Source organism: Giraffa tippelskirchi, chromosome 12 (genome assembly GCF_054371585.1).
Source record: "Giraffa tippelskirchi isolate mGirTip1 chromosome 12, T2T-mGirTip1v1.2.pri, whole genome shotgun sequence".
In the NCBI taxonomy this organism is placed as follows: domain Eukaryota; kingdom Metazoa; phylum Chordata; class Mammalia; order Artiodactyla; family Giraffidae; genus Giraffa; species Giraffa tippelskirchi.
Window position 1 is genome coordinate 97,298,460 of NC_137286.1, and position 24,889 is coordinate 97,323,348.

General features: G+C 33.2%; 1 protein-coding gene across 5 annotated transcripts in view; it reads right to left on the minus strand.

Annotated features, from left to right (window-relative positions):
- The window catches only part of NBEA (neurobeachin), a 650,396-nt gene that overhangs the window by 465,996 nt on the left and 159,511 nt on the right, over positions 1 to 24,889 (minus strand). For all 5 annotated transcript variants that reach the window (XM_081551831.1, XM_081551834.1, XM_081551833.1 and 2 more), the window contains 6 exons: positions 15,894 to 16,046; positions 13,816 to 13,984; positions 11,977 to 12,056; positions 11,230 to 11,292; positions 11,036 to 11,133; positions 7,435 to 7,527 (listed from right to left, as the gene is read on the minus strand). In XM_081551831.1, the coding sequence (XP_081407957.1) occupies positions 7,435 to 7,527; positions 11,036 to 11,133; positions 11,230 to 11,292; positions 11,977 to 12,056; positions 13,816 to 13,984; positions 15,894 to 16,046 (656 nt within the window). The remainder of the gene's footprint in view (positions 1 to 7,434; positions 7,528 to 11,035; positions 11,134 to 11,229; positions 11,293 to 11,976; positions 12,057 to 13,815; positions 13,985 to 15,893; positions 16,047 to 24,889) is intronic.

A 24,889-nucleotide genomic window follows, 5' to 3' on the forward strand; every position in this document is an offset into this window, starting at 1 on the left:
GCATCTGGTCCCATCACTTCATGGGAAATAGATGGGGAAACAGTGGAAACAGTGTCAGACTTTATTTTTCTGGGCTCCAAAATCACTGCTGATGGTGATTGCAGCCATGAAATTAAAAGACACTTACTCCTTGGAGGGAAGGTTATGGCCAACCTAGATAGCATATTTAAAAGCAGAGACATTACTTTGCCAACAAAAGTCCATCTAGTCAAGGCTATGGTTTTTCCAGTGGTCATGTACGGATGTGAGAGTTGGATGGTAAAGAAAGCTGAGTGCCGCAGAATTGATGCTTTTGAACTGTGGTGTTGGAGAAAGCTCTTGAGAGTCCCTTGGGCTGCAAGGAGATCCAATCAATCCATCCTAAAGGAGATCAATCCTGGGTGTTCATTGGAAGGACTGATGTTGAAGCTGAAACTCCAATACTTTGGCCACCTCATGCAAAGAGTGGAGTCATTGGAAAAGGCCCTAATGCTGGGTAGGATTGAGGGCTGGAGGAGAAGGGGACGACAGAGGATGAGATGGTTGGATGGCATCACCGACTCAATGGACATGGGTTTGGGTAGACTCTGGGAGTTGGTGATGGACAGAGAGGCCTGGTGTGCTGCAATTCATGGGGTCACAAAGAGTCGGACACGACTGAGCGACTGAACTGAACTGAAAGTACCTACAAGAGCCAGCATTTTGGTAGAAGAGAGCCAAACAGCTTGGAGTTTAGAGTAGATGAGAAGAAAGCTTTTCCCCAGAATCTGCACCACTACTTTTTACTAACAGACAATAAACTGGACTGATTTCAACGAGTCCAAAAAAGAAAGACGCTATTTGGTTAAACAACTGTCAATATGTAACAGGCAATTGCTAGAATGAACAACAAAGAGCATTTTGATTCATTTAACTACCAATAGTACATTTTAGAGTGAAATTATCTTTTAGAATTCATCTAGAAGCTAAAGTGTTTGAAGTTTAAGACATTAGACAAACATACTTGGTTCAGAAACTTTTATTTCCACAGTAAATATTCAGTAACATGTACTTTAAAAATTTTAAGCTGAAATTGTCATAGTTTTACTATGGTACAACATTGTGCATTTTGATCATCTAGTTGAACCATTTGTCAGAATTCTGTCCTGAAATTAAGCCATCTTCATGAAGGACCAGTTTGGCTTTCTATTCAAGCACATATCAAAGAGAAGGTTACTCAATTTTCTATGTCTTTTTATTTTGAAAGTTCTTAAGATTTACAGAAAAGTTGAGAGGATAGTACAGAGAGGTCCCTTATATTACTTACCCAGCTTTCCCATATGTTAACATACCTAATCATGGTACATATGCCAAAACTAAGAATGAACACAAGTATAATATTATTAACTACAGATTTTATTTAGATTTCACCATGACTTTTTTTTTTCCTGTTTAATATCCAATCCAGAATACCACTGTACATTTAGACCTTTCTGGTCTTTAGCAGGTCCTCATCCATTGTGTTTCATGTCTTTTAACAGTTTTGAAGAGTACTGGTGAAGTATTCTATAGAATGTCGCTCATCTGGGAGGCATATGATGCTTTCTCATAATTAAACTGATGTTATTTGTTTCTTAGAAGAATACCACAGAGATGAAGTGCCCTTCTCATCATATCACATCAGGGAATACATGCTATCAAAATGACATATGACTGGTGATGTTAATCTTATTCAATAGTGAAAAACTCAATCAGATTTCACTATTTTTTGGAAGTTAGCCAATAAGTCCATCCCTCGAGCAGTGGGAGTAGCTACATTTATTATTTGGAACAGACTTCTCAATTTTTATGAGATGCCCAACCTATCTCTAGTTCAGCTGACAAAGTATATGGATTATCTCCCAAGCTGTGTCCTAGGTACTAATAGAAATTGTAAACTCAGTGCTAGTAGAGATGACCCCACCTAGACTTCAGTTTAGTTTCACCCACAGACACAATTTAGCTTCCCTATAGAATGATTCCCCCATACACAAATGAGATGCTGACTTTGGGCGATATTTTTTAACAGTTTTAAAGATGTCTCTCTTAGGATTTTAGGTATATTAATTATGGCACCTATTTCCTACTACTAATAGTGTTTTGTTTCAAATCCTGAAATGCTAGTAATGATTAGATTATAGTAGAAACATCTCATTTCTATTTGAATACTACCAGTGTTTCATATTTATATTTGGTGTCAGGTATGTAAGATATCATAAGGAAGAAATATTCTACTTTTATCAAAACTGCACTTTAAATAATTAACCTTTTTGTTAACTATTCAAATTACCATGTAGCAATATGCTGTGAACTCTTTATATTTATTATATAGTATATATTTTAATGATAAAGGTCAATGAGGGAAGCGGTATGATTTTATTCATTTATAGGGATAAAAGCTGAGATTCAAGATGTTTCTAAAATCACTCAGAAAACACATGGCTAAGGTAAGATCCAAACCTAGGCAGTCTAACTTGAGAGCCAATGAACTACATGTATATTATGAATCAATTATATCTATTAACCATCAAGCTGTATATGCTTTAAGTGTTTTTTTCTTTCTACTACTAAATTTAACTTCATAATCACATTGATAGGAATTATTTAACCTGTGTAGGTAAGTATTTAAGCCTAGTCCTTCTGCTCCATCATTCTCCAATAGATAACTCATTTTAACTAATCAGTCATTGATTCTACTTAATCCAACTCCATTAATAATGTAATTCCTGAAAATTCTTTCAAGATTTTAAAGGTGCTTTTTACATTCAATATTTGCAGTTTTTCAAGCAATTTGTTCCTGAAAAATTGTTTCTATAACTAACATTAACATGATTAAAATATTAACATAATCTACATATACCTTCATTTCTACCAACTCCTCATTAGAAACCACTGTTCTTGATTTCTTATGAATTCAACTAGACTTTCTCACTGCAAATAAAATAAGTACTATGTTCTCATGTTCTCTTCTTTAAACAAAAATAGCATCTATTAATAATACACATCCATCTTTACTATTTATTTTTAATGTTTTAACAATAGTTATTATATCTGTATGTAGAGACTCATCTCATTGGTTTTATAACTACATAGTATTCTATTTAATAAATGAACTATAACTTATTTATTAACAAATTCCATTAATAGAGATTTAAGATTTATCCTAACATTTACTATTATAAACAAAGAAAAAGTGAATAACTCTGAATAGCTATCATTTCACATGCCTGCAACTGATGAATTGTTAGGTTAAAAAGTACATGTATTTGTAATTTTGACAGACATTGAAGAAAATAAACTGCACTCCATATGAGGTTATACTAGTTTATGCTCTAGTTAGTAATGTGTGAGATGCTTGCTCTTCTCATGACCTTGCTAACAGAGAAGGATGCCGAATTTTGAGATTTCTATCCATCTAATACATGAACAATGTGCTTAGTTTTAGACATTTTCCCTACTAGAGGTAGAATTATATATATATATATATATATATACACATATATACATATATATATTCTACTATAGGTAGAATTCACCTCCTTTCAAATACTGATGTGCCGCATGTATTTTCCTCTATAAATTGTTCACTTACATATATCTTTGCCTATTTTTCTACTGGGTTGTTTTATCAGTTTCTAGAGAAAGCTCATCATGTAAGATTCTTTTAACTTCCTCAGTTTCTATACTAATTAAGAAAATTATCACTGATTTTGTACATTCAGTATGTTTGCCCTTTCTTGCACTGCTTAATAGTTAGCTAGCCATTTCTATTACAATTTTTAAAAATCAGATTTTTAAATGATTATCTGTCTTTTAAATCTTTAATTCCTACTTTCTAATTTATTATTTCCATTTATTGTAATTCCTTATCTAACTTTTATACTTTCTTTTATCCTGTATTTCTTTTCTATTGTTCCATAGCTATGATATTCCTGTAATCACTTCTTTAGCTGTATTCAATGGGATTTTGAAGTCGTTTTCTAAAAATTCTGCAATTTTAGTGTGTGCTTTCTCTTTGACACAAAAGTTGTTTAATAAATTTTAAATGTCTAGGAAGAAGAAACTTTGTTTTTTATTTTATTCCTAGTTTCAATTTTGTTGCATGTTAACAAGAATATCTTGACTCTTTTATCTGTTTTGGATTTTTTCTTTGATGCCTACTACACCCTACCATGTTGGGCCTCCCTGGTGGCTCAGATGATAAAGAATCTGCCTGCAATGCAGCCGACCAGAGTTTGATCCTTGGGTTGGAAAGATCCCTGGAAAAGGGATGGCAACCCACTCCAGTATTCTTGCCTGGAGAATAGCATGGACAGAGGAGCCTGGCCGACTACAGTTGATGGGGTTGCAAAGAGTCGGACATGACTGAGAGACTAATAGTTTCACTTTCACACTGTGTCAAATTTTCATGCATGTTCCATCAGCATTTGCAGTTACAGTCTTTTATTAATATGGTACTGACTTCAAGCTATATTAATTAGGTTTACTTTATTATTTACATTACTCTCCTTTTTGCCTTTTTATGGACTGGGGTGAATTAGAGTTTGTTTCAATGTTTTAAATTATTAGTGATTATTTCTCCAGTAATTTGTTTCATCAAAGTTTCAACTTTTAATATTACAAAGTATCTTTGTTTATATTGTTTATTGTTTTTTGGCTTGAATTCTAACTTGTCCAATAATAAGATCATGATTCCTGATTTTTTTCATTTGTATTTATGTATTACAGTTTTGGGTTTCCCAGGTGGCACTAGTGGTAAAGAACATGCCACCAATGCAAGAGACATTAAGATATGCGGATTCGATTCCTGGATTGGGAAGATCCCCTCAAAGAAGGCATGGCAACCCACACTTGAATTCTTGCCTAGAGACTCTCATGGTCAGAGGAGCCTGGTGGGCTATGGTGCATGGGGTCACAAAGAGTCGGACACGACTGAAACGACTTAGCACATACATGCCACATTTTATGCTTCTTGAATTTTACAGATTTTTTAAAAACATCCATTATATGCATTGTTCTCAGTTTTACTTATACAGTATTTTTTAATATATTGACAGAATTACAGTTTTCTTTTTTTCATTTTTTCTTTTCTTTTTCTTGGCTGCATGGCATTTGGGATCTTTGTTTCCCAACCAGGGATCAAACCTGTGCCCCCTGCATTGGAAACACAGTCTCAACCACTGGACAACCAGGGAAGTCTTGATGAGCATTACAGTTTTAACTGCTCATGTTTGTTGTTATAAAGGAATAAGAAGTCCTCTGTGTGTTTAGGCAGTTCATGTATTTCCCAATGATGGACAATGATAAAATCAGCATATTTACTCAAATTTTCCTCTCTCCTAAACCATCAAAGTTCATTCAATAGGCCTACACTTCCACTGTCAGCTTCCATGGATATCCTTTGACTCTTTGAACTTTGTCTACTTTCCTTCTTTTCCTCGTCCTTTCTCAATTCATTATAATAGTAGAATTTCTACCTTGTTAGGGCACACAAAAAGGAAATTCCAGTCTGTTACCTCTAATTCAAACATCTGTTTTAGTCTTAGTTTTACCATTAAATTAATTCCGTGTTCATCAGTAGTACTTGGCTATAGTCTGTCCAGTCAGTACTAATTGGCTGAACTTAACCCCAGTAATTTTCTCAAGAATTATTCAGAAAAAACAGTTCCTTACACGGTTAAAAACTGTTTGGCAGCACAGTTTTATGTAAAGGATACTGTGGCTTCCATTTTCTTTACTTGAGTACCTGATGGTTACTGCTTTACATTTTCTACTGATGGTTGTCATAGAAAAGCCTAAGCTCAGAGTAACTTTTTTTTTTTCCTGAAACTTGTGAATGTTGAAAACAGAACTTTAAAAAAATTATATTTAAATCCAATAGTATACATTCCTACAGACCATTTCAAGAAAAATTTTCTTGGTACACAGCATATATCCTTTAATATGGATGGCAAGATCTATATTAGAACCTCACTGAATTATAGCTTTAAAAACACGTGTTTAGTTACATTGTTCTGCTTTTCTTATTTGGAAACTCTATTTATGCCATTTATGTTTTTGGAATTTCTATGCCTCTGTATCAATCATTTCCTCTTTAATCATTCTGAACTCTTTTATATTCATCCATGCGCATTATTTGCTTTGTTTTCATTTTTATCTTCTGTGTATCTTACTGTGCTATCCAGAGTTTCTCTTCCTTGAGCATCTTCCAATTTCATTTTTGTGTGACAGTTTTTCCTTCTAATTTGTTTCAAAATTTTGTTAGCTCATGATTCAACATTTCAAAGTTATTCTATCATTTCTTCTAACTTCGTGAAATTCTGCTTTGGAGCTTCCCTTTCTCACAAGAAATTCTTTCTTACTTTTTAAACTTACGGTAAAATTTTTAACTATATTTATTGTGTACTTCAGAGCAATATTTTCCAGTGACTATTCTTCATGTACTGGTTAGTTCTGCTTATCTTTTCCACATTTCTATGTTTTAAAATGCGTTTCTTTACAATTTTTAAGAAGTTGCATATAGGAAAGAAGCCTTTATTAATTATTCTCAATCAGTTTCCTTTACTTAACCAAAGTGAAATGAGTGAGCCATATATCTTCAAGATAAAACTGAATATGCTCTCACTCCTGGTATTCTATCACCTAGTAAACTTACAGTTTCTCAAGTACACATTACTCTTTTCTACAATCCTGGCTTTGTTGAACTATTCTCTAGATCTGTAACATCACTATTCTCTCTTAACTACTGATTTGGTACCAAAATGAAAATAATATTTACTTTTCTAGGCTATTTAGCATGTTAGACATGTTTTATCTGAATGTTGTGAAATTTTCATTAGTGTTATTGATCACTCTCCGCAATTCAAAATACCAAAAAAAAATTACCAATTCAAAAATTCTGAGAGGAACCCTAACCATCATTACTAAATGGCAGTATTTGGGCTCATTTGTATATAAAATGGATTTATATAAGACTATTCATGCACAGGATTAAAGGTAAACTCTGGACTTTGGGGAAAAAAGGAATACTGTAGGATCTTCAAATCACAATAAGCCTCAGAGGTAGAAAAGAATACAAACATATTAAATATTGACTTAGCTGTCAGCAACACCTCAATATACATATTTCCCTGTGTTAAGAAAGCTTTCATTGAAATCATATCCTCATGTCCTTTATTTTATTTGATGAAATATGTTATGTTATCCTTAAAACAACAATAGTTTCTTTCCAGCATGCAACAGGGATAAAGTAAATTACTTAAGTGTGATAAACTTCTGTTAAAAAAGATTCTTTTACAAAATGTTTTTCCTTTTACCACAAGAAGTTATTACTTTTCATTGTAACACCATTCCAATCAAATTTATGGGTTACTAAACCAGTAAAAACAGAATTTCAGTAGATATTTCTATAATTCATTATGGAAAACATCAACTTACTTGTGACCTAAATGCTTCAGAAAATATCCCAGAACCTTCAGAGCTTGAACCCAAATACTTTCACTTTTAGAGGCCAATAATTTGTAGATTACCCTAAAATATATAGAAATAAATGATCTTTTGAGCACTTTTGAATATTAAAAATATAAGCACTGTATACTTTACAAGGAAATTATAAATGTATAAAACATAAAATATCTCAGAATTTTAAATTCTTTGAAAAAATTTGAAAACTAGCACATAAGTTTTCTTTATATTTGAACTTCAAATACATACTTAAAAGGACGAAGCAATTGGTTGTTCATAAGTAATGCCTCCCAGCACACTGAATGTAATTTTCAATTTTAAGACTCATGCTCAGTTAAGCCACATTTCTTCTTCTATTAGAATTTCCCCTGACATTTGTACTTAATGACCTTTTTTCCTGGTTGTGGCTAATTGGACCATGGGAGTACATACCTGCTCAAGTATTTTTCTTTTCTGAGAATTTGGAATAAGTTCCGAGAAACAATAGCTAATCTTTGTCGGGCTCTTGAATTAGGGAATGGTTTAGAACAGAAACTGTAGGACAGCCTTGCTCTGTTCACAGAGGTGAGTCTATATACAGAAGAATAAAGCAGCTATATAGGAAGCAGCAGAAAAAGCAAACTTATTTCCTCAAAGAGTTTCAATTCTTGGTTCCTAGGCAAATGTGTTTCTACAGCAAACTAATACATGACCTAACTTACAGTCACTTCAAATCCTATATAATAGCAGGGTCATATTAATTATAATGCTTATTATATACTTCAGAAATTTTATCTCATTTTTTTTCAAAAATATAAATATTTTTTCTGTAAGGTGTGTGCATACTTAGTTGCTCAGTCCTGTCTGACCCGACTGTTTGCAAAGTATAATTTTCCTATCATTTCAGGGACAATAACAGAGAAAAACAAATAACTGAAAGTTAATAAAATCTATTTTATGTTTAACAGTAGCTTATACTATTAAAAACAAAATAATACATTGTTGATAGTACTTTTTTATTACTCTACTGAAGAATAGATGATGAGAAGAGTGATTACTTCCTTCGGAAGATAGTTTTTTAGAAAAGCCTCAAGTTATTAGCATTAGTCACTCAGTTGTGTCCAACTCTTTGCGACCCCATGGACTGTAGCCTGACAGGTTCCTCTGTCCATGGGATTCTCCAGGCAAGAATAATGGAGTGGGTTGCCACTCCAGGTCTTACCATTCAAGTTCTTAAATGAAAGTAAATTTACACTGAAATATACTTTCAGAATTAAGGACCAACATCAGTAATGAATAAAAGAAAAAGACACGTATGAGAACAGAAAAGTTATTATTTTGTCATTGTTGTTTTAGTCACTAAGTCCTGTCCAACTCTTTTGTGACCCCATGGACTGTATGCAGCCTGCCAGGTTCCTCTGTCCATGAGATTTCCCAGAAAAGAACACTGGAGTGAGTTGCCACTTCCTACTTCAGGGTATCTTTCTGACCCAGGGATCGAACCTGCGTCAGATGCATTAGCAGGTGGATTCTTTACCACTGAGTCAACTGGGAAGCCCATAGAAAAGTTATACATGTCAAAAAAAAAAAAAAAAGAAATATTCAAGGAATCATAAAAAGAACATTCAATAGCAAAAATAATCTTGAAAACAAAAGCAAAACCTCACAGCATAAAAATGTGACTCTACTCAAATATGTAATCAGAAACTCTCATAGAATTCCTATTCTCTAAGAATAACTTCGAGTTCAAGGGATAAAAAAGTATAAATACACCTGAGATCAACATAAATTATGATTTAACATTTGAAACATGAAAGATCTAAGGCCATCAGACATCTATGCTACATAGGATTTTTTTTACAACCAAGTAGTTATTTAAAAAATAATATGAAGAATGAATAGGAAATTTACTAACGATTAAGTTAATGACTGCTTTCTTACAATATAAGATAGTTAGGTGAATTCTAGTTAATTTGCTCCAGCCTACTATATTCAGCCAGAAAATGATGTAAAAAAGAAACTGTCTATTCTTTTCTTTAAAGATTTTGAGATACAAAAATATTACATTTTTTGATGTTCAGTTCAGTGTTGTATTACCACAAGGTTTTCTTTAAGCCCAGTTTAATATTATCAGTATTAAATTAAGTGCAATCTTTGTGTTCACTTCTTAGCATGTATGAATTATAATTAATCAAAAAATTCCCCATACATAACTGTTACCCCTTTAGTTCCTATTTTCTAGGGTATAGAATTTAAAATTTTATATCTAATATGTCTATTTTTTCCATATTTTAAACCAGAACCTACATTCTCCACATTCTTTTTAAAATGAAAAACTAAAGTAGCAGATTTTTCATCTTTGTGATTGTTTTTAACATCCTGGTAACAAACAATGTGACATGTTCAGCTGGTATAAACTATGAGCAACATGATTTTACCATATGAAATTGCTATTATTTGGTAGAATCACTTAAGCTTCAGCAATTTCACAGAGTTCAACCTCACACTAAAATATACTTGAAGCTGTTACTAATGAAATGTATATTCCTATTATTCAAATAGATTAGCAACTCCATGGGTTGTAAACTCAATGGTAAGAGTGATGTCATAAGCTGGATTTCCACATAGAAATAAAGTGATGCCTTCTTTAACTTGAAAAGAAAATCCTTCAAGATTATAAAGTTGTTATTTGCTGATACAAATGACCAAGTAAAAGAAGCACTAATAATATAATCTCTTGACAGTTATTAATTATTTCCAAAATCTTTTTATAACCTGTGAAAGCTCACTGAGTTACACATGGCATAACCTAGATTTCTTATTTATACAAATAACTCAGACTCCAGAAAAATGAGAGAATCCCTAAGAGACTAGGTTATAGGTTTAAAGTACTTAAGAATATTAACCAAGAAACTGTTTTACTAATATCTACACAATTACTTTACAATCAACATAACTAAAGTTTTCAAATTATTTGGTTTTAGATTCTTATTTAAAAACATTTGATCCCCATCATTCCCATCACACTGCCATTGTCCTAGCTCATCATCCCTAATACTTATTAATAAAATAATATCTCTACTGGTCTTGCTACATTAGTTTTATCCCTTTCCAACTCATTTTCCACATTGCTCCTTGGAAAAATAGAAATCAGCAAGTCATTTCTATATTCAAAATTGTTTAGTTTTCATCACCAACAGAAAAAAATTTAAAGTTCTTACCATTAAATGGATCTTTCAACCTGGCCACACTCTACCTCTTGAGCCTAAGCTCATAAAATTTTCTAGAGCTCTCTTTAGCTGAAATATAACACGCCCTCTCGTCTTTTTGTCAAAAAATTTGCTCTTTCAACTACTTGAAATATCTTTACTACAGCAACAATATAATTACTCTTTTTTGAGACTTGAGACCCGTTTTCTATACATTTCATCAGTTTCCTGAGTATTAGGAGGATTAATGACAGTTTTCTCCATCTATTTCCTTCTTATGTGTAAGATTTTTCTATATATACTCAAAAGTTAATTGAATAGTAGGACTATTCTGGGAAGCATACCTGTACTCAATTAAAGTCTACTAATAATACTTGTATTCATACCTTATTCCATTTCTTTGATCAAATGCTGGTATCATTGATGCTGGATGTTCTGACATTAAAGCCACTAGTAACTGTAACACATCATGAATATTTTCATCCTGCATAATATGGATCATAAATATTTATTCAATTATAAATGTTTTTTAATGCATTGAATAGAATTATTAAAATGGAAGACCCAGACCATATCCTACCTCATGCATTGTAAGCAGGTAATTTAATATACTCTGAAGTTCATCTTCCTTGACCCCTCGATCCTAATTTAAAATATATATATATTTAAATATAAAATTAAAACTTTAATTAAAGACATACATCAAATTAATCATTTTAAAATAAAATATAAACTATTAAAAGCAGTGATGCTTTAATTATAATACTCAGATACTTCATAAACCATACGCTATATCAAGTTAAATAGGTAAATACTTAGAAAAGTATATTTATTCTTCTAAACTTGCTAATATTTGATTGAATTCACTGTCAAAAATTATTCTATTTTCTTCATCTAAGTATATTCAATCACTATTTTCTAATCCCACACTCTTTTCTTAAAATAATGCAAATTATAGTAAGACTTAACAATATCAGTTACTGTGTATTTTATTTTTATTTTCTATATATCTATATATAACATATGACTTCTAAAACAGAAACACAGATCATTTTCTAGAATAAAATCTTCACGTTCAATTTTCATGCACATGTTCCTCGTTCATTTTTGCTACATGCCTCACTATGGAAGCTTTCAGAAAATATTTAATGCAAAGTTTAATGCAAAGTGAAGTTCAATAAGAGTTAATACTAAGATTTATAGAACACTGAAAGTAATTCATGAATTGAAGGTAGTTATTACTGATTTTACAATATTGATTTAAACTATGGCAAAAATTCTTTTCACTTAATATACTGCAATTATGAATTATGTAAAACTGTTTTACCTTTAGTATAAGCTGTTTCAGGAAAAGTAACATAAATGCCCGCAGTGATATAATTTCTTTCTGTGATGGCCGGGGACCATCTAGTATAAAATAGAAAAAAAAAAATCTCCTTCATTATTATTATTTAATAATAAGCTTAAGGAAATTATGTTGTGATATTATGGAAAATTTAAGTATATACATTGCAATTATAATATAAATTAGTAGTAATTCTGTACAGTTTCAACAATAGAGAATATAAATTTTCAGATTTTGGTGATTTCAAATTGCTTACTAATGTCAGATTTGGGGGAAAAATTATTGTTTTAAATTATATTACTATTCACTGATAAATTATAACATCATGTCTTTACATGGATACAGTTCAGTTCAGTTGCTCAGTCGTATCCGACTCTTTGTGACCCAATGAATCGCAGGACGCCAGGCCTCCCTGTCCATCACCAACTCCCAGAGTTTACCCAAACACATGTCCACATTGAGTCGGTGATGCCATCCAACCATCTCATCCTCTGTCGTTCCCTTCTCCGCCTACCCCCAAACCTTTCCAGCATTAGGGTCTTTTCCAATGAGTCCACTCTTCGCATGACGTGGCCAAAGTATTGGAGTTTCAGCTTCAACATCAGTCCTTCCAATGAACACCCAGGACTGACCTCCTTTAGGATGGACTGATTGGATCTCCTTGAAGTCCAAGGGACTCTCAAGAGTCTTCTCCAACACAACAGTTCAAAAGCATCAATTCTTCGGCGCTCAGCTTTCTTTACTGTCCAACTCTCACATCCATACATGACAACTGGAAAAACCATAGCCTTGACAAGACGGACCTTTGTTGGCAGAGTAATGTCTCTGCTTTTCAAAATGCTATCTAGGTTGGTGGTAACCTTCCTTCCAAGGAGTAAGCGTCTTTTAATTTCATGGCTGCAATCACCATCTGCAGTGATTTTGGAGCCCCAAAAAATAAAGTCTGACACTGTTTCCACTGTTTCCCCATCTATTTCCCATGAAGTGATGGGACCAGATGCCATAATCTTAGTCTTCTGAATGTTGAGCTTTAAGCCAACTTTTTCACTCTCCTCTTTCACTTTCATCAAGAGGCTCTTTAGTTCTTCTTCACTTTCTGCCATAACGGTGGTGGCATCTGCATATCTGAGGTTATTGATATTTCTCCCGGCAATCTTGACTCCAGCTTGTGTTTCTTCCAGCCCAGCGTTTCTCATGATGTACTCTGCATATAAGTTAAATAAGCAGGGTGACAATATACAGCCTTGACGTACTCCTTCTCCTATTTGGAACCAGTCTGTTGTTCCATGTCCAGTTCTAACTGTTGCTTCCTGACCTGCATACAGGTTTCTCAAGAGACAGGTCAGATGGTCTGGTATTCCCATCTCTTGAAGAATTTTCCACAGTTTATTGTGATCCACACAGTCAAAGGCTTTGGCATAGTCAATAAAGCAGAAATAGATGTTTTTCTGGAACTCTCTTGGTTTTTCGATGATCCATTGGATGTTGGCAATTTAATCTCTGGTTCCTCTGCCTTTTCTAAAACCAGCTTGAACATCTGGAAGTTCATGGTTCACGTATTGCTGAAGCCTGGCTTGGAGAATTTTGAGCATTATTTTACTAGCGTGTGAGATGAGTGCAATTGTGTGGTAGTTTGAGCATTTTTTGGCATTGCCTTTCTCTGGGATTGGAATGAAAACTGACCTTTTCCAGTCCCTATTTTTATTAACTTAATAAATTCCCTTTTCCTCTCAAATCAAAGTTTTCCCAATATTTCTTCACCCAACTGTTTTCCCAATTTCATCACCATGCACAACTTACATAGGTAAATACTGTACTTACCTAAACCTTTGGGTGTAATGCCACTACTGTCAGCAGGATTAATGACCCAGTAGTAATATTTTAGTGTATGCATAAGCTGTAATACTGTTCCTACTCTGCGTATGGTGGTGTAAATGGTAGCAGTTCCAATAAATTCAGCAGACAAATAAGTATATAGGGAAAGCTGAACCTAGTACAGAATATTAACAAAGCATTAAAATAAAGTTAAAATCCCTCAAGTGTTTACATTAAAAATATACATTCTAATTTAAATGTAAATCATTAAAGGCTGAGAATCATCTGAGGTTAAAAATAATTATTTATAAAGTGCTATTTATATTGTAAAGATAATCTGCAATCACCACATTCTAATAAAATTTATTTTGCTAAAGGTAATCTAATAGCTCTTAAATATAAAATAATTTTAATTAATTAAATAATTCCACTGAAATTACATCTGATAGGGAAATCAAATTATTTATAAAGCCAGTTAGACTAAACCCCTTAATCAAAGTACAGTGTAGCAGTTGAAAGGGACAGAATATCAGTCAGCTATATCATATTTAGAAAAATTATACATTGTTGTCATAGACCCTAAAAGTTCATGCAATTTCAAATTTTCTTAACCTATTGTCACAGTGTCAGAATCTAACATGTAAATATAAAGATGACATGTTTAACCACCCTGTTTAAAGAATGAACAGACACCAGGTTTGAGTTTTACCACAATAATTATAATGACAAACCATAAAAAATAGGACTCTAAAGTTATGTGGGAGACTTGAAAACTATAAAAGGCAGCTCAAAAGGTCCCTTGATTTCTACTAGTATAAGAGAGAGCTAAATTCAGGTATGCAAAATAATAAAAATGTTATGCTGATATCTAAAAAATTACGAACAAATTTCTTTTAAAATAAATACTTTTACATATCATGATATCATGATAAAAAAATCTATGCTCAAATAGAAGGAATTTTCCAGTCACAATGATGATAATTATTGTGATATAATTAGTTATCTGGTATTTTCTCTTTTCCTAATCTTAACAATCATTGTATCAGATTTTCTTTCTTCAAAAGGTTATAAGTCATTATTTAATGACTTCAGAATGCATTCATTACATCAAGCCTAATATTTTAATGTTTTCAGCACTGAATTTTCAAGAGTTCCTTTTACATTCTGAACGTTATTAATCACTATTTCCTCCAACTTTTTATTTTGAAAATTTTCAAACAAAATAGTTATGTAACTATCATAAAAGATTTACCAACTGTTAATATTATTCCACATCTGCTTCATTTATTCCTATTATATTATACATATAGATGTATAAATAATTTTGATAGAACTTTTCTCGATGAAACGTTTGAAAGGAGGTTGCTGGCATTCAGACACTTCACCACCAAATATTTCAATGTGAATCTCCTAAAAATAAGGCCATTCTCCCACATAGAACATAATACGATTCCTCCACTCAGTAAACTTAACATTTATGCAATACTAATATCTAAATTGGGGCTCATATTCAATGTTTCTCTCTTATCCCAATAGTTTGACATTGTAAAACACCTTCTAATCTATCATTTATTTATTAACATCATCTATGGAGATCTTTTAACAAAATCCTTAATTTTGATATTATCAAATGCATTAATTAACCCCCTAAAAAGAAAGGTTTGGCAGGTCTTACTTAAGAAACTTTTAGCTATCACCAAACCATAAAGATATCTTTCAACAATTTCTCCTATAAGTTTTATAGTTTTACCTATCAAATTTTGGTCTTAAATTTAAGTGGGTTTCACCTTTAATAGGGTAAAAAATAAAGCTTTGACATTTTTTTTAGCAACTATCACCATTATCTAGTTCCAGAACTTTCTCATCACCTCATTAAAAAAACACAATTTTTAACTATAGTTCCACTTATTTTAATATTTGAGAATTTACCTTTTTGATTTTAATACTGCCTAATATGATTGCTTCAGACTGACTATAACATAAATCAAAAAATGTCAACGTTTTCTACTCAACATTTTAGATCCAATAACTATAATTTATAATTTACAATATTAAAATAAAATAACTGAAATTAAACAGTATACCTTTGCAGGTGTATGTATCCAGATGGCTGGGTTGAATAAAATGTGATCACAAAGCTGCTTCAGCAAAGGTGCTCCATGAGATAAACCATCAAGGTATTTTGCAAATGATAAAAATTGCTCCAGGACAGCTCTAGTTATATGAACTCTTGATGACTAAAGAAAGAAAGTAGAAATTTAAGCTCAATGCTTTTCATTTACTATTCAGGAAATATACATGGCGGCCAGGTAGGCTTCTTGGCATTGTGGAAAGAGTAGTTAACAAAACACAAAACTGGAAAAAATAAAAATAAAAAACTTATATTCTAATAAAAGAGAAGACAAGGACATACAATAAACTTAGAAAGGTAAAACATGAAACATGATAAATATAACAAGTGTATGAAAAATATGAAAAAAGAACAAGAAGTGAATGGAAAATGTATGGAAAGGTGGTTTGAAGAGATTTTACTGAGAAGGTTAACATTTAACTAATTTGAAGTATAAGGCTAGCAGGCTAGCAATGATTTTGCATTGGTAGGCTATGTGACAAAACACTGACAGTGAGATCAGCAACAGTTTGACAAAATTCAAACCAAGCCTTAGAGTATAATTTTAGATGAAAACTTTGTAAGATGGAAGAAATAATCCTAAAAAAATAACTTATTACAAGGGGGAGGGAGACAAAGATAAATAAACATTTGAGTTACAAAAAAGCAGACTGGTCACTCATTTTAAAGGAACTTTAATACAAAAAAAAATACTACTTTAAAATTCTAAACTATTTTAATCAGGGATGCTGCTGCTGCTAAGTCGTGTCAGTCGTGTCCGACTCTGTGCAACCCCATAGACGGCAGCCCACCAGGCCTCGATGTCTCTGGGATTCTCCAGGCAAGAATAATGGAGTGGGTTGCCATTTCCTTCTCCAATGCATGAGAGTGAAAAGTGAAAGTGAAGTTGCTCAGTCGTGTCCCACTCTGTGTGACCCCATGGACTGCAGCCTACCAGGCTCCTCTGTCCATGGGATTTTCCAGGCAAGAGTACTGGAGTGAGTGGGTTGCCACTGCCTTCTCCGTAATCAGGGATGGGGGATAAAATTAAAATAATAGAGCAATAGTTAGAACCTGTCTGAGACATCACATTTTAGCCTATAAAAGTTGTCATATGTTTATAAAAACACTAAAGCGATATAAAACCAGATTGACCATTATGAACATATTCATTTGAGGAACTAATGAATAATCTGGAAACAAGCTTCTAACTTCTCCACCTAATTAAAAGATATGCTTAGAAGCATCAGGCCTTTAACATTACTTAAAAAAAAAAAAAGTTACTTTGTTTTTCATAGCAATTAATACTGTTGGGTAGCTTTTTTTAATTCTAAAATTTATCTTCAGGACACATTTTTCTACAATTGTGCTTTTTTATTTGCCACACAAAATCCTACCAGGCATAAAATGAATGTTCTTTTCAATAGCATGTTACCTTTACCTATAAGTATGAAGTATTTATTCCTTCTACCTTATAACTGTTATTTACATACCTTTCTTTCCTGATACTAAAAAAGGATACTATCTTATTCATCTTTTAACTATCTGGAAACTGCCATAATTCTTCACTTAACTGAATTCATGTCAAATTCAATTACAGAGTAAGAATAGAACAGATAAGACAAAACATTGATCAGAAGAGGACAGAAGGATATCCAATTTTGTTTTAATGTTTTAACTAAGATTGCTTGAAAATATTTTTTAATTATGATATTTGCTTTCATTTTGTCAAGGAAAGTTATTTTTAAAAGAGATTTATTCTTGGATAATTTATAGTTAGTTCCTTAGTCTCTCAGTCGTGTCTGACTCTTCGTGACCTCATGGACTGTATACCAGGATCCTCTGTCCATAGAATTTTCAAGGCAAGAATACGGAGTGGGTTGCCACTTCCTACTCCAAGATAATTTGTAGTTATAAATCTGTAAAATGCAAGCTCTGAAATTTAAACTATATGATGTTACTTTTGTGTGGTAACTGAATACATAATTTGCAAGAAGTGCTATATAAGGGGTGAATAAACACATTTGGAAACATAATCTGGGAAGCTAGAAAAAACTATTTCATTGTATTATCTACTCTGAAAGTAACTAAGCCAAATAACAGCAATGAATGTTACAGAGAGAAATTGCTATGCAGTAAAAAGAGTTCTTACCCACACTTAGAGCAGCCCACAATGAAATGGATTGCTAGAAATGTTTTTAAAGAACCTCTTCTATCTCTCTCTCTCTCTATATATATATATGAAATATATATATATATATCAATAACATGCATCATATACTAAGCAAACTGTAAATTGTGGGAAATTATTTTAATTAGTACAGGTGCATCATAAAGTAGTTGATCTTCATTACCCATTTAGTTCCTTATGGACAACAAGATCTATCATTTACGTGTATTGTTGTTGTTGTCAGAGAGAGAGCATCAAAATTTTCACATTAAGTTCAAAGGAGACCAAGACCTAAGCTGACCAGTCAAACTGGAGGGAAGGGATCTTCTTCAATAATTGGGAGAAAAGAGCTCTCTCTACATGGATGTGAAGGCTTATAGCACCAAGTCGGCCCAGCAACTCTGTGACCACAAAGAATAATAGCTACAGCACAAAAGCATAACTGTAGGTAGCAGTAGAGAGAGAGAGAAAAATCTGGTCTCTGAAGACATACATAATTGAGATTTAAGACAAGCTAACCCTGAAGTCCAATTTACTGGATATGTTTTGCTGTCTGTAATGATCTATTTTCCAACCTTCCCCATCCTATTTCTGTGCTTCCAGTGTGTTTGACTAGTTGGAGACTCCAGCAGGAAATTAAAGGATATGAAGAAAATGAAGTCTGGGACATTCATCTCCCTGGCTTCACCCCTTCAGGGCAATACATTATATTCCTTTATTAAAGGCCACACTCTAGTCAGGTATACTTCTCTTATACTTAAAGTATCTTTCTATTTGAGTTGTGTTTTAAACATACATTCCTCTCATCTCTTCAAGTTTTGATTTCCTTTAACAATGCTCAGAAATCTTCTAAAGAGCCTCGTATGAAACGCCCTCAATGATCAAGTTTGAGCGCAGCATCTCTTTCCTAACAAGACAACTGATAAGCCGCCCATCACTAGACTTCCAGTTACACTAGCAGGCACATTCCGTTAATGGTTAAGACAATCCATCAAATTCTTATTAACCACAACAGAAATACTGAATACATCAAATTACCTCTAAGTTTTCTTCAAATTCATATTTTGGCAAATAAAACAAAACAAAAATAACTTAAAAGTTTTTCATGAAATAGTCTAAACATGATGAATAAGATGGCCTCTCATCAGACTATTTGCTTTAATAATTAACTTGCATCTTCCAACAAGGGAGATAAAGTTAAGTGACAGTTAACCATTAACTTGTTATTAGTTGATAAAATAAAAATGGAACTTTATTATATATACTACTCATATAACAGATGATTATTTAAAAATAAAACAGGTGAACATTAATCTAAATAAAAAGGTATTTATTCTTTTACCCTGATGCTGGGAAAGACAACACAAAAGGAGAAGAGGGCAGCAGAGGATGAGATGGTTAGGGAGCGTCACCAACTCAATGGACACGAATTTGAGCAAACTCTGGGAGATAGTAAAGGACAGGGAAGCCTAGAGTGCTGCAGTCTATGGGGTCACAACGAGTTGGATACAACTTAGTGACTGAACAATGACAACAATTCTTTTATGTAATCAGATAAATACATAAGCCCTTTTCATTTATTTAATTCAATTCAACAAATATGTATAGAAGAAGACATAATTTTAGGTAGAAGATACAACAATAAGGTAAGGAAAATGTTGTTCCTGCTTTCATGAAGCTGAGGCATACACTGTAGCAGAAGGAAGCAGAAAATAAAAAGTATAAAAAAAAAAAAGCCAGATTGGTGCTATAAAAATTAAGCAGGGAAATAATCATTGATGGTTAGCAAAGGAGTACTAATCTATGCAGAGTTGTCAGGGAAGACTTCTCTGATAAAGTGTCATAAGCAAAATCCTAAATGAAGTGTAGAATCAAGCCATGTGGATATCTACAGAATTACCAAAGCAATGAGAAAAGAAAATGCAAAAGTCCTGTGAAGAGCTCATGCTTACTATTTTAGTTTTTAAGAGAAAGGTCTGCAAAGAGGCCTTTGTATGGTCAGTGTGGCTGCAACAGAGAAAGAAAGAATGAGAATGGTAAGGATGATGTCAGAGATAAGAGACTTAGGAATTTACTTTGAGAAGGATGGACTAGAATTACCTGGCACATTTTCAAAAGACTAATCTGACTGCAAGCAAAAAATGGACTATGGGTAACTAACTAGTAGTCAAAGATGATGACAGTGTGAATAAAAATGGGCATAAAAGCAATACTAAGGGGAAGGTTCATAGCAATACAGGCGTACCTCAAGAAGCAAGAAAAAAATCAAATAAATCAACTAACTCTACACCTAAAGCAACTAGAGAAGGAAGAAATGAAAAACCCTAGGGTCAGTAGAAGGAAAGAAATCTTAAAAATTAGGGCAGAAATAAATGCAAAAGAAACAAAAGAGACCATAGCAAAAATCAACAAAACTAAAAGCTGGTTTTTCGAGAAGATAAACAAAATTGATAAGCCATTAGCCAGACTCATCAAGAAACAAAGGGAGAAGAATCAGATCAACAAAATTAGAAATGAAAATGGAGAGATCACAACAGACTCCACAGAAATACAAAGGATCATAAGAGACTACTACCAACAGCTATATGCCAATAAAATGGACAACTTGGAAGAAATGGACAAATTCTTAGAAAAGTATAACTTTCCAAAACTGAACCAGGAAGAAATAGAAGATCTTAACAGACCCATCACAAGCACGGAAATCGAAACTGTAATCAGAAATCTTCCAGCAAACAAAAGCCCAGGACCAGACGGCTTCACAGCGGAATTCTACCAAAAATTTAGAGAAGAGCTAACACCTATCCTACTCAAACTCTTCCAGAAAATTGCAGAAGATGGTAAACTTCCAAACTCATTCTATGAGGCCACCATCACCCTAATTCCAAAACCAGACAAAGATGTCACAAAAAAGGAAAACTACAGGCCAATATCACTGATGAACATAGATGCAAAAATCCTTAATAAAATTCTAGCAAACAGAATCCAACATCATATTAAAAAGATCATACATCATGATCAAGTGGGCTTTATCCCAGGAATGCAAGGTTTTTTTAACATCCGCAAATCAATCAATGTAATACATCACATTAACAAATTGAAAGAAAAAAACCATATGGTTATCTCAATAGATGCAGAAAAAGCCTTTGACAAAATTCAGCATCCATTTATGATTAAAACCCTCCAGAAAGCAGGAATAGAAGGAACATATCTCAACATAATAAAAGCTATATATGACAAACCCACAGCAAACATTATCCTCAATGGTGAAAAATTGAAAGCATTTCCCCTAAAGTCAGGAACAAGGCAAGGATGCCCACTTTCACCACTACTATTCAACATAGTTTTGGAAGTTTTGGCCACAGCAATCAGAGCTGAAAAAGAAATAAAAGGAATACAGATAGGAAAAGAAGAAGTAAAACTCTCACTGTTTGCAGATGACATGATCCTCTACATAGAAAACCCTAAAGACTCTACTAGAAAATTACTAGAGTTGATCAATGAATATAGTAAAGTTGCAGGATATAAAATTAACACACAGAAATCCCTTGCATTCCTATACTCCAATATTGAGAAAACAGAAAGAGAAATTAAGGAAACAATACCATTCACCACTGCATCAAAAAGAATAAAATACTTAGGAATATATCTACCTAAAGAAACAAAAGACTTATATATAGAAAACTATAAAACACTGATGAAAGAAATCAAAGAGGACACAAACAGATGGAGAAATATACCGTGTTCATGGATTGGAAGAATTAATATAGTGAAAATGAGTATTCTACCCAAAGAAATCTACAGATTCAATGCAATCCCTATCAAGCTACCAATGGTATTTTTCACAGAACTAGAACAAATCATCTCACAATTTGTATGGAAATATAAGAAACCTCGAATAGCCAAAGCAATCTTGAGGAAGAAGAATGGAACTGGAGGAATCAACCTGCCTGACTTCAGGCTCTACTACAAAGCCACAGTCATCAAGACAGTATGGTATTGGCACAAAGATAGAAATATAGATCAATGGAACAAAATAGAAAGCCCAGAGATAAACCCACGCACCTATGGACACCTTATCTTCGACAAAGGAGGCAAGAATATACAATGGAGAAAAGACAATCTCTTTAACAAGTGGTGCTGGGAAAACTGGTCAACCACTTGTAAAAGAATGAAACTAGAACACTTCCTAACACCGTACACAAAAATAAACTCAAAATGGATTAAAGATCTAAACGTAAGACCAGAAACAATAAAACTCCTAGAGAAAAACATAGGCAAAACACTCTCCGACATAAATCACAGCAGGATCCTCCATGACCCACCTCCCAGAATATTGGAAATAAAAGCAAAAATAAACAAATGGGACCTAATTAAAATTAAAAGCTTTTGCACAACAAAGGAAACTATAAACAAGGTGAAAAGACAGCCTTCAGAATGGGAGAAAATAATAGCAAATGAAGCAACAGACAAACAATTAATCTCAAAAATATATAAGCAACTTCTGCAGCTGTATTCCCGAAAAATAAACGACCCAATCAAAAAATGGGCCAAAGAACTAAACAGACATTTCTCCAAAGAAGACATACAGATGGCTAACAAACACATGAAAAGATGCTCAACATCACTCATTATTAGAGAAATGCAAATCAAAACCACAATGAGGTATCATTTCACACCAGTCAGAATGGCTGCTATCCAAAAGTCTACAAGCAATAAATGCTGGAGAGGGTGTGGAGAAAAGGGAACCCTCTTACACTGTTGGTGGGAATGCAAACTAGTACAGCCACTATGGAGAACAGTGTGGAGATTCCTTAAAAAACTGGGAATAGAACTGCCATATGACCCAGCAATCCCACTGCTGGGCATATACACTGAGGAAACCAGAATTGAAAGAGACGCGTGTACCCCAATGTTCATCGCAGCACTGTTTACAATAGCCAGGACATGGAAGCAACCTAGATGTCCATCAGCAGACGAATGGATAAGGAAGCTGTGGTACATATACACAATGGAATATTACTCAGCCATTAAAAAAAATACATTTGAATCGGTTCTACTGAGATGGATGAAACTGGAGCCCATTATACAGAGTGAAGTAAGCCAGAAAGAAAAACACCAATACAGTATACTAATGCATATATATGGAATTTGAAAGATGGTAATGATAACCCTATATGCGAGACAGAATAAGAGACACAGATGCATGGAACAATTTTATGGACTCTGAGGGAGAAGGTGAGGGTGGGATGTTCTGGGAGAATGGCATTGAGACATGTGTATTGTCATATGTGAAACAGAGCACCATTCCATGTTCGATGCATGTGACAAGGGCTCAGGGCCGGGGCAATGGGATGATCCAGAAGGTTGGGATGGGGAGGGAGGTGGGTGGGGGGTCCGGGAAGGGGAACACATGTAAACCCATGTCTGATTCATGTCAATGTATGGCAAAAACTATTACAATATTGTAAAGTAATTAGCCCCCAACTAAAATAAATAAATTTATAAAAAAAAAAAAAAAAAAAATGGGCATAGAAACAAGTAGAGTAATATTAATAAGTAGGAACTAGTCACTGATTCTGGGTATGTTTTGATACTAAAACAACACAATATGCTGCCAGAAGGAATTTTGTGCGTGAAAAAGAGTCAGAAAGAATTAACATTTTTTATCTGAACTACTTGTTGAAGGGCAATACTGCTAACTGAAAAAGAGAAGAGTAAAGTACAAAAGATTTGAAAGGAAATTCAAAGGTAACAGTTTGGATAATTTAAATCTGTGAAGCTTATTAAAAATAGCATCTAAGTGGAGTCAGATTCAAAGGAGAGGCTGGTAGTTGGGGATACATATTTGAGAATAAGTATCTGCAGTATAAGGAAAGCTAAGGGAACAGTGAGCTCAATTAGAGTAAAGTGTAAACAGACAAGTGACAAGATTTCTAGGATTAAGCACCAGGACACTACAGGCTTTAGAAGTTTAGGAAGAGGAACGACCACGAGAGAATTAAAGGAGGCCAAGGAAGTAAGAAGAAAGCAAAGAAATAATGTTGTTACAAAATGCAATTGAACAAAGCAGTTCAAGAAGGAAAGAATGTTAAACTAAAATACTGTTCAGTCAAATAAGACGAAGACTTGACATTGATATAAGCCATTTTAAGAGAAGCATAAGGATTAGATGGGAATGGATCTATGATTACATAGGATTCCAGGAATATAAGAATATTTAATTTTGAAAATCAACGAATGTAACTTAGTAAAAATGTAACTAATAACCAAGAAAAAATGTAACTAAAAAAAAGTAGAAAAATCATAATTATCTCAAATAATGCAGAGAAAGTATTTGATGATTAACAGTGTGAAAATCAAGTCACAGAGGAAGAGATATTATTGATGCATATCCAATAAGGACTTATATCCAAGCTATATACAGAATTCCCATGAATCAATAAGAAAATGACCAACAATTCAAATGACAAAGGGGAAATACTCTGAATAGGTATTTAGCAGAAGAGCACAACTTAAAGGACAATAAACATGTGAAAATGCTCAACTTAATTTGTAATCAAGGAAATGGATAAGACATAAAGTGATCCACAGAATAGAAGACTATCTTTGCAAATCATATATCTAATAAAGGATTAGCATATAGAGTAAAAATTTCCTACAATTCAGTAATAAAAAGATATACCACTTTTTAAAAATGGTCTTTGTAATAAATATTTCTCAAAAAAATACACAAACAGCTAATGAGTATATGAAAAGATGCTCGACATCATTTAGACATCACAGAAATGCAAATACAAAAG